At 40.2% G+C, this 10,664-nt stretch overlaps 2 protein-coding genes across 3 annotated transcripts; one reads left to right on the top strand and one right to left on the bottom strand.

Annotated features, from left to right (window-relative positions):
- The first annotated feature begins 227 nt into the window (after positions 1-227).
- On the top strand, positions 228-6,483 carry LOC103383574 (protein CYR61-like). The gene is made up of 6 exons (XM_008316761.3): positions 228-444; positions 1,336-1,549; positions 2,625-2,872; positions 3,188-3,338; positions 3,467-3,648; positions 4,910-6,483. Exons 1-6 carry the CDS (start codon positions 394-396, stop codon positions 5,213-5,215), a joined length of 1,152 nt encoding a protein of 383 aa, XP_008314983.1. The 5' UTR covers positions 228-393; the 3' UTR covers positions 5,216-6,483.
- LOC103383573 (DExD-box helicase 39A) lies at positions 5,883-10,440 on the bottom strand. Of its 2 annotated transcripts, none has more exons than XM_008316760.3 (10): positions 10,288-10,440; positions 9,321-9,519; positions 9,079-9,206; positions 8,677-8,953; positions 8,405-8,523; positions 7,876-8,007; positions 7,622-7,731; positions 7,186-7,330; positions 6,760-6,907; positions 5,883-6,654 (listed from the first exon to the last, which is right to left on the bottom strand). In XM_008316760.3, exons 2-10 carry the CDS (start codon positions 9,517-9,519, stop codon positions 6,638-6,640), a joined length of 1,275 nt encoding a protein of 424 aa, XP_008314982.1. In that variant the 5' UTR covers positions 10,288-10,440; the 3' UTR covers positions 5,883-6,637. The 2 variants fall into 2 exon arrangements, with proteins under 2 accessions (XP_008314982.1, XP_016890982.1); XM_017035493.2 differs by having other exon boundaries at positions 10,283-10,399.
- Positions 10,441-10,664: the final 224 nt, after the last annotated feature.

The following is a 10,664-nucleotide window of genomic DNA, read 5'->3' as shown; positions in this document are numbered from 1 at the left end:
CCACAGTGTGACTTAAAACGAGCTGCTTGATTTTAATTTGTAACCATAAAATAAATACACTTAGGTTCAACGGTTTTTATGAATGGCCGCATTCATACCAGAACACGCCCGCCAATCAGCAAGCCGCCTTCACTGGGAAGACGAGTTGAGCTGCTACCTAAGCCGTGATTGGCTGCAAGTTTTAACGGGGCGGGGTTCTACCGTGCTCTCAGTATAAAAGGCGACTGTAAACCATGCCAATATAACAAAAAGGACTACACTCCGATAGTAGAGGCAAAGTCGGTGTGAAATTCATTTAATTGTAGTAACATTGTGATATTTATGTTTTCTTTTGGTTCAGGTTTGAAGCTGTAGTGGTTCGTATTGCTACGGAAACGTTTTTACGCGATTACTATGGCGTTAATGGTTTACCTAACTATACTGACAACAGCCGTCATCACGCAGGTAAGACCCACATATTGTGTACTAAAATTATAATAATAATAATTTAACTAAAGTATTGAAATTAAAACAAAGTCAATGCATTTAAAAGTTATTAGGGAGTTCTCGTGTTTCTCTGCTTTTTGTTGTTGTTGTATTTAATGTCTCGTCTGCTGCTGCATGGTTTTACTGACCACGGTTATTGTACTGGACATGTGCCATGGTTCTAATCTTCCCAGATGGGAACCACAATATGTGTTGAACTTTAAAACTCTTTGAACAAGACTTCCGAGAGCCTCATAAATATGATTCATATGAATATAAACGCCAGCGACTATTAAAAAAAATAAATAAGCAAGTAATCTGTCTGACTATAAAACGTAATGAGGTGTAAAGTAACAATACTTCAATGTTGACAGATAAAGAACCTTGAGCAAAATTTGAAATATATTTGTGCAAAAACAAAGGTGTTTGTCTACATGAAGCTCAAGCTTTGATTGGCGTGACTTAACACCTGTGTGTTTTTAAATACACTTCTGATGTTCCCTTTTTCTTCCCGGTAACAAGCATGTCTACTCATGCCTACTGTTTTAGGGCACAGTGACGCGTTGATTCCTAGAACAAGTATACTCAGGCGCTATGTCGTGACTCCAATCGTCAGGTAGCAGCGGACTGCGTGCAAAGTTCAAGCCGTCTAGACTTTTAGGGGTGACAGGAACTTGACTTCATGTAAAGCCAAATTTCAGAGCATTCTGAGCCAAACGGGCTAACAATGTAACACAGATTTAGAAAATGAATATAAAACTGTGGTCATTATGACCTCTGTCAGATTGTTCAGTCTGTTTGTTGAGTTTTCTGAACACAAATATATAAAAAGTGGTTCTCACTCTGCCACTCTCTGTTTGATCCCTGCAGGTGACTGCTAGCTGCCCAGCAGTGTGTAACTGCCCCTCAGAATCTCTTTCTTGCCCTGCAGGGGTTAGCGCAGTGCTTGATCAATGCGGATGCTGCAAAGTGTGTGCTGCACAGCTCAACCAGGACTGCAGCCCCACGACACCATGTGACCACCACAAAGGGCTGGAGTGCAATTATGGCAACGATGTGACCATGGCCTGGGGCATCTGTCGAGGTGAGGGAGAAGAGGGAGAAGAGGGCAAGAAATGATAATGGCAGTGTGTATTTTTATGAAATGAAAATGGACCTAGTATTGTTTGTGTAGCTAAGTAAAGTGATAATGGCAGTGTGTATTTTTATGAAGTGAAAATGGACCTAGTGTTGTTTGTGTAGCTAAGTAAAGCCACCCCAAATCTCTCCTCTTGACTCTCTAACCCTTTAGAAATAGCATTTATCATAAAAAAAAAAAATTCAAAAGAACCAGAGGAGAGGAGGGAAGCTTCCAAGGTGGTGTGGACACTCATAATCATAATGTGTAATATGTAGCAGTGGCCATGCATTTTTAAAAATGACTATATATGTGTCATGTTTTATGCTGTCAGAACACTTTGTGTGTTGGTTTTCTTCAGGTTCTCTGGTTTTTTCAAACAGCCCCAAAAATATAAAGATTGGAGGATCAGGTTGTAAATGCACCATGTTGTTTGTTTCTATATGTGGCCCTGTGTTTAACTGGCAAACTGTCCAGGACATACCTCTTCTGGATGTGCTCCAGCGCCCCCTGCAATACTGCAAATGAATAATCAGTCAATAAAGGATGAATATTGTTTTATTTTATATTACTCTTTATATTAAAAGATGGCAAAAAACAAACTGCCTAGTTGAGTAACTGAGTATCACACTTGAGTGTCCCACCCAGGTAGAGAACAGGGTTATTTGAATAAGTAGTAGTTTTATGATGGTGACAGAGATAAAAATACACTTGTTCACCATGCCAGTAATGTCCCGCCTACTATGAATAGCTGGTTCTTCCCTGCATTGGAGACAAGGAGTCTACTTTTTCCTGTCTCCATATTTTCACTGACCTTTCAGTCTCGGTGGTCCTGTGTTCGATGCTGTGATGTGGCATCACTGTGTTTGTTCAGCTTGAAAGAAGGCGAGCAGAAGGATGTCTTCAGTGTGCAGACGCATTGTTGTCGTCTGCTCCGTGCAAAACACATGCAAATCAAATCATTTGTGTACATTTGACTGACCTTCATTTACAAGTTGTTTGAATAACAAGCTTATTTGTGTGTGCGTGTGTGTGTGCGCAGCTAAATCTGAAGGACGGTCATGTGAGTACAATGGCAGGATCTACCAGAACGGTGAGAGTTTTCGTGCTGGCTGTAAACACCAGTGTACCTGCATCGACGGTGCTGTCGGCTGTGCTCCGCTCTGCAACAACAAGCTGCCGCCAGCATCGTCTTCCTGCCCATACCCTCAGCTGGTCAGGAAACCTGGCCAGTGCTGCTTCAGTGTGGACTGCAGTAAGGGCTCATGGCCCCGCCTACCTAAACATCAGGTGTGTTTCCTGTCCATCCGTCTGTCCGTCCATCTACTACATATGGGTTTTGTATTTCACAAGCTACTGTTCACATAAAACATTTCATTCTCCAAAAATATAATCTGTAGTGATGAAATAACCTACAAAAATACACACAGATCAATACACGTCACATGTGTTCAATTCAAATTTCTTCAAATGCATCACTTCTGATTCACATCCAAAGGCCAAATGTTAAAAATCTTGAAGGAAAATATATCTTATATTGCATCATATTTGTTGTACACAAAACGGTTGAATCACCGTCTTTTCATACTTTACCTGTCGTCACAGCCGCCTCCACCTCCACCTCACCGCCACCTGCCAAGAGCTAACATCCACCCAGGACCTCAGCAACATGAAAACAATCTGCTTCTGACCAACAAGCTTTCTGATGTTAAGTTTAATGACTGGGAGAGTGAACCTGGCTTCAAACACCTGCGAGGTGAGAGGATGCAAGATGGAGTGTAGACGGCTTATATAACAAATAAGTGTTATTTTCTGAATTAAAAATACCAAAATTCACCAAATGCACATAATTATTCATGTTCTCAACTTTACCTTCACATGAAGCCTGGAACCATGTGAAGAAAAGGAAATGTCCGGTGCAGGTGACAGAGTGGTCCCCGTGCTCTCGTAGCTGCGGGATGGGCGTTTCATCTCGAGTCACCAACAGGAACCCAGAGTGTAAGCTGGAGAGAGAGACGAGGATCTGCAACATCCGGCCGTGCCGCGGTCTGACCATCCCCGCCAAGGTAAAGTGGACCACAGTTAACATGAACTGAAAGAGAAAATAAAGAGCATAGGTCAGTCGTCTTTATCACTTCAAAGACAGTATGATATCACGCACAGTATGAATGCATAACTCATGATAACACGTATCAATTTGTCTCTTATCTTCGCGTGTGTGGGAAACAAAAAACAACTCCGTCTTATCTGATCCTTTAAATTCTTCTCACCTAAATGACGGGACATGAAAAACATCCATTATGTGACTCAAAGAATACAAAATAAAAGAATCTTGTTTTGAGAAATTATAATGTTGATGTCATAAACATCTTGATCCAGTTGTTGTCCCAGGCTGAGAACAGAGATTAACAGTGCAGTATTTTCTGGAAGTTCCAGATCCAGTGGGAACTGGGCAGTGCTGATTTACTCAGCTGTGTTTTGTGACAAGCAGAAGCCTATTTAAATATAGTCCCTCAGCCCGGCCTTCCTGCCAAGCAACTGTCCATAGCTGTGCCCCATATGTGTTTGTAGAGAGCAGAGAAGTGGAGTGTCTATATTAATCCCTCATGTTGGGCACACACACAGAGGTCTTGTTCCCGCTCTACTGACGCAAAGACTTTCGTTCCAAGACAAGTGAAAGTTTTATTTTTATTTTTATTTTTTTAAAGAATGAGACCAGAACCTTACATGGACCTAAGTCATGTGTGCTCAAATACAAATCTTAAAAGTCCACAAAGACATTTTATAGCAGTCAAAGGTGGGTTGTTGGCATTTTATTGCTATTATGATTGGCAACAAAATGTCCCTAACCCACCATTTTGAATTTGACAGAAATTCAAATAAATACTCAAGTAGAACAAAGAAAAACAAAATCTTCACAAAGACTCAAAGGACCAAGGTAAATCAAGGGTCTCGGGAATTCAAACACTTACATTGATGTATCAATAACCATATCATTTGTTAAGCAAACGTTCCTCGTGTTCAGCTCACAGTAAACAAATATGTGGCTCATGGGTCAGCTGCAGATCATGGGCTAGCATCTAAGGGCCACTGATCTAAAAATAAATTTGTTTTCCAAAAATATTAATAAAATTCCTAAGATTTTTGGAGAATCTCTCAAGCTCCTCAACATTTCATGATCTTCTGTCTAAAGCTCTGGTCTTCAGGTCCATCTTTAGAGTTTGTCCTTGTTTGCTTAGGTTGGTTGTGTGGATGGGCGCAACGATGACAACTAAAGTCCCACAATCAGAATCTAATCATGACTTTGTTTTTATTAACCCTCAACAGAAAGAGAAGAAGTGTTCTCCAACCCAGAAGGCTCCAAAGCCCATCCATTTGTTCTACGGAGAATGTGCGAGCGTCCGCCTCTACCGGCCCACCTACTGTGGGGTGTGCAAAAATGGACGCTGTTGCTCTCCACGCCACTCACGCACAGTACCGGTGACTTTCGTCTGCCAGGATGGAGAGCGTTTGCAGAAGTCAGTTATGTTCATTCAGTCATGCAAATGCAGTGAAGACTGTGAGCACCTCAATGACGTGGCCCTCCCCTCACAGCACTGGATGTACGGTGACACACACAAGTTCATAGACTAGTACTGAAGACTTGCATTTTGATAGTAATGTGACCAGGTCATACTTCATGATCAGGGGCGCTTTTAGACACCCTGGGGTCCCTAGGCAACCGGCACCATGGAGGCCCTCCTGACGGCTGACATTGGTCCACTGTAGACCAATGTCAGCCGTCAGTCTCTTGGGTCCCCTTCCAGCTCGGGGCCCTAGGCAATTGCCTGAGTTGCCTGCCCTGTTGCAACGCCTCATGTTCATGATGAAGGTACGTGCTGCAAGACGAGGGGCCACATTTTTATTATGTGGCTTTAAATGAGTGAAGACCACAGGCACCTTCTAGTCTACACAGACTGCAGACTGAAAGGACCGCCTCAGTTCATTTTGTAGACATGAAGGCAAGCTTTAATATAATGTATGACCAAAGTGGATTGTACTCTAACCCACTCTTGTTTAAACAGACGTGGGACATAAAAAAAAACAATGCCCTGAAGGACACCTGGACTTATCGGACACATTACTGGTCCGGATGTTGACTTAGTTATTTAAATCCTCAGATCATTCTAATTCTACCAGAGCAATGATGCACTTTGACACTATAGAACATAGACATCAGTGTACTGTCTAACAAATATAGAGGCAGCAAATTGTAACTTCATCAGTTCTAATGTATGAAGTAAACTGTAGACATGTATTATTTTTTTAAAATAACTTTAATTCCAAGTCAGCATGTCATAAACATGAATACACACTGCACTGCGTCTTTGATATATTGTCATAAACATCTAAAACTTGACAACTTGCAACAAGTTTGCTTGATAAGAAATTGTTAAATGACAGTGCAACTAGAATGTGTGTTAGCAGCAGGGGCTGGAGTAAAATCAGACGTTTTCAAAAACTTAAATGGTTCATTGGAGTGCTTGGAAAGGTGAGTTAATTGTTATATTTCTGGGTCACATTGGGTCTTAATTTTTGATCCAAAGTTGTATTCCAGTGATATTTATCTATTTAGACACTGTAGTATAGCTGTCTTTAGATTTTTGGACAACTTTATTAGACAAAAGTTTTTATTCGACAACTCCTGCAGGGAGAAATTAGTTGGATTTAAAGTGTGATACCAGCACCCCCTGCTGGTGACAAGAATGACCTACAGCTTGCGACGACAGTTTCTGTTTAGAACATCTGGCATAGTTACAGTGCAAAATTAGGTAACTTCAACGGCATCACATTGAGTATAAAAGTTTATTATTTTAACAACCAAAAAAAAGATTTTACAAGAAGACTAAAACAAGCATCCTGCACAAACATAAAAAGAAATGTTTAATCTTAGTGAGCGTGCCAACAAATACAGGAGGTGGAAATTTCAAATAAAATGTTAAGCTCCTTTTTCTCTTCACCAAATTGTAGTGACAGAGAATTTAAGGCAATCCTCACTGAGAAGATACTTCACACTCATCTGGACTGTTCAACTGCACAGAGGAAAGAAGAAAGATGAGGGTCCATTAGTTGAGGCAAAAAATTATTGCAGTCTGAACAAATATTGTTTTTAAGGACTGTAAGAAACAAAAACTTACTGTAGGAGGAAATGTCGATCTCCTCTGGTAGCTCAGCTACATTAACCTCAAAGCGGTCTTGGACCTCGTTCAGGGTCTTGGCATCCGTTTCATCTGACACAAAAGTGATGGCCAGACCCTTGGTCCCAAACCTGCCAGCACGGGCCACCTGAGATGGTAAGAAAAACAAAGAACACTTTATACAAAGGAAACAGTAATTGCACATAATTATTAGCATTTAACTGTTTAAGATGACAATGAAGGTTTCTGACAAATGATTTACTAATAACTTCCTCAAATAGATTCAGATTTCTTATTTATTTGATTTCTTTACAAATAAATCAACTGGTTTGTTGATTTGGCAGCAGATGGCTGTAATTTATCTTTATTTGCTTTGGAAATGAGATACAAATGTGCACATCCCCTAATAAACATGACTTAACTGACCCTGTGAAGGTATGTGTCAGAATCCTCCGGCATGTCATAGTTGAAGACGATGTTAACCCGCTCGATGTCCATGCCTCGCCCAAAGAGGTTTGTTGCAACCAAGATCCGTCTCTGGAAGTCTTTGAACTGCTGATATCGGGATAATCTGAAAAAGGAATGAGCAACGAAAGGAAGAAATATAACTGGCAATATTTGAATGTGCTGTGAAGACCTATTATGCACTATGAATTTCAGACAAAACTACATTTTAGTGTTTTCCTGAAAACTAGTCTAAAAGCAAATTGTTTGACCTTACTGACACTTGATATATATATATTTAATATTTGTTTATTTTATTTGCTCTGTTGTATAGCTCCTAGGAAATACAAAAGCAAGAAAACAATTATCAATTTTAAGTTTTCAATGAAAAACAGATCAACAAAAACAAATGTCAAACCTCTCTTCCTGTGACATCCCCCGGTGAATGGAAATAGCAGGGAAGTTCTGCTCCACCAGCAGCTGTGACAAGGCCACACAGCGATGCACCGACTTCACAAAGATTACAACCTAACAGAAAAAGTTACACAGTAATTAGATGACTGGAGTTTGCAGTATTGTCTCCCCTGAAGGACAAACTGAATTCTCCTGCCAAAAAGATATTATTTACATTTGGCCCAAAATTAATTTATGTAACTTTGCTTCAAAACATACCTGGTTAAATTCAAGAACATCCAGCAAGTCAAACAACTTTCGGTTCTTCTCGCTGTCCTTTAACTTGCAGTAATACTGCTGCAGGCCGTGAAGTGTCAGCTTGGTCTCATCGTCCACAAAAACCTCCATTGGCTGTGTGTAGATGGGTTATAAAAAGCAATGTATTTTTTGTCACAGACACAACAGGCATATGAAAGGACAATGGAAATCCCCAGGTGGCAAAAAATGTCCCTTCACAAAGTCACTTTGCTCTTAATATGGAATTATTCTCATATGTCTAACTAAAGCTGTTCTCCTCCACTTAAGCCTAACCAGGCAGGTTGTCTGTCCTGATAAGTCAAATGTGTCAAGGAGGATTACTGTCCCTCTCTGATATGGACACTTATGACATTGACAGCCACAAGTGGGCAAAGCTACGAGAGGATTAACAAAAAAGGTTAACTACGTCAAGTATTCCTTTTGTTTTAAAGCAGTAGTAGCTGTCATATGGATTGTTGTATGAATTGAAACATGATGGTTTTGAACATACGTCCTGCATAAACTTGCGGCAGACGGGTCGAATCTCCTTGCTGAGTGTTGCACTGAACATCATGACCTGCTTCTCGTGGGGTGTCAGTCTGAAGATCTCCTGGACATCACGCCTCATATCTGTGGATTTAAAAAAAAGAAGAGAAATGTTCCTAATGAAGGATCTGCATGTTTCTTTGCATTAAACAACTGAAAATATGATAAACGTATTATTATCTTAGGCAACTTAATATCTAATTTAAACAAAGTGCAGTTTCAGTTCCTTTGACTCACCCAGCTGTTCTAACATCTTATCACACTCGTCCAGCACAAAGTGTTTAATGTTCTTCACACTGAGATTCTTGTTGCGGATGAGGGCTAGAGTACGTCCTGGTGTTCCCACGACGATGTGTGGACAGTTGTTCTTCAGGACGTCCTCATCGTTCTTGATCGCCATGCCACCAAAGAACACTGACACCTTGACACTGGGCATGTACTTTGAGAATCGTTCATACTCCTTGCTGATCTGGAAGGCCAACTCTCGTGTGTGGCACATCACAAGGACAGACACCTGACATCAACAGAAAATGCTATATGAGACATTGAAGTCAAACTCACTATCAGTGGGGATCAGCAAGATTAAACAATTTTTCCCAAGTCTACTTTCTGCTGTAGATGCAGCAATACACAACTTACCTGACCATCAACAGGTTCTATCTGCTGCAGAGTTGCCAGTACAAACACTGCTGTCTTTCCCATACCAGACTTGGCCTGACACAGGATATCCATGCCCAGGATAGCCTGAGGAATACACTCATGCTGGACTGTGGATTAAAATAAAGAATAATGTAAAACGACTCAGCCATTTTGGAAATGCGTAAATCTTATTTTAGAAAGGTAATTAAATCAGTGTTCTTCAAAAACAAATAACCATTTACCTTCGGAGGGATGCTCAAAACCGCAGTCAACAATGGCACGAAGCAGCTCTGGTTTGAGAAGAAAATCTCTGAAGCCTGAACTGTGGATGGATACATAGGAACCCTTTACCTCTTTCTTGTTTGCAGAGGTACCACTATCAGTAACTCCCTGAGGCTCGTCATCCTCCTCATAGTCCAGAAGCTCATCATTGTCAGCCATCTGTTACAGACAACACACATTAGTGCTAAAGCTCGTTTCTGACCGTCTCATCACCTGTAGTAGCCACTCTGTCCATCCCATTTGTAAAAGTACGGTAACATGATACTATCATTCAATAGTAGCATCTCAGGATTTAAAACCACTCATCCACAACTCCCATCAGTAAAATAAACAGACTCGTCTGTTTTATGAATATAATCTTCACTGACTTATTTAAAAACTCCAAAATGTATAAAGTGACGACCGTAACTCGGGTGATTTTAGCAGGCCACGTGTGAAAAATATTATTTTGTTTAATATGGAAGAACTAAAAGATGAAATTACATAAAGAACTATAGCCGTGTGTGTGTGTTCTGTGTCTATGTGACAAAGTACGGACAGAGTACTCATTTAACCGAAGACCGTCTCTTCTCATTCATTCATTCATAAGCTAGCAAGTAAGCTAAGCGCTAACTGATAAAAAAAAAACACATACGCATTAGTTTAGCAGTTTTTCCTGCAAAAACAACCACTATACCCAACACGTAATTTCGCCAGGGTATAACAGTACAACTATTTTTTTAAATTAATAAATAGCCAAACGACTGTTTAACTGACACAAAGTTGCATTACAATGAGGTTAATGTTTATGCGGCTAGCGAATAAGCTAGAGGGGCTAACGGCGAACGCACGGGTTAATCTTTGTACTATCAAGTATTTGTTGAAAATGTTACCCACATGAAGAAAAATCAACATTTTTTAGTTAGTTTGATTCTAATTATATCTTACTGGATTGGTTTATGTCCTTCTAGTATCCGTATGCGTTGTAAGAGCGAGGTGAACTAGTGCGTATTCCCTGCACCAGGTAATACACATGTAGGACGCGTTCAAGTACAGCTTGAAAAAAAAAATCGCTTACTGAGACAGAAAATTAGGCAAACTACGGTGGCGTGTTGATGTTGTTACACTAGTATAAATAAATAAAAATAAAATGTGAGATGAAAATATTTTATTACCAATAATCTAAACGTTATTCTATCATGTTCCTTCGCCGGATATGTAGCCTTTTCAGTATGAACAATGTTTTACTCATATTTACTATCTTCTGCACCTGATATCAGTTTTTGATGTTGTTTGCATTTTTCTGTTGTTCTAGTTTTTTCGTA

The sequence above is a fragment of the Cynoglossus semilaevis genome, chromosome 9, assembly GCF_000523025.1.
Source record: "Cynoglossus semilaevis isolate Cse_v1.0 chromosome 9, Cse_v1.0, whole genome shotgun sequence".
Taxonomy (NCBI): Eukaryota; Metazoa; Chordata; class Actinopteri; order Pleuronectiformes; family Cynoglossidae; genus Cynoglossus; species Cynoglossus semilaevis.
Note: the sequence above shows the minus strand (reverse complement) of the source record. Positions and strands in the feature narration are given on the sequence as shown.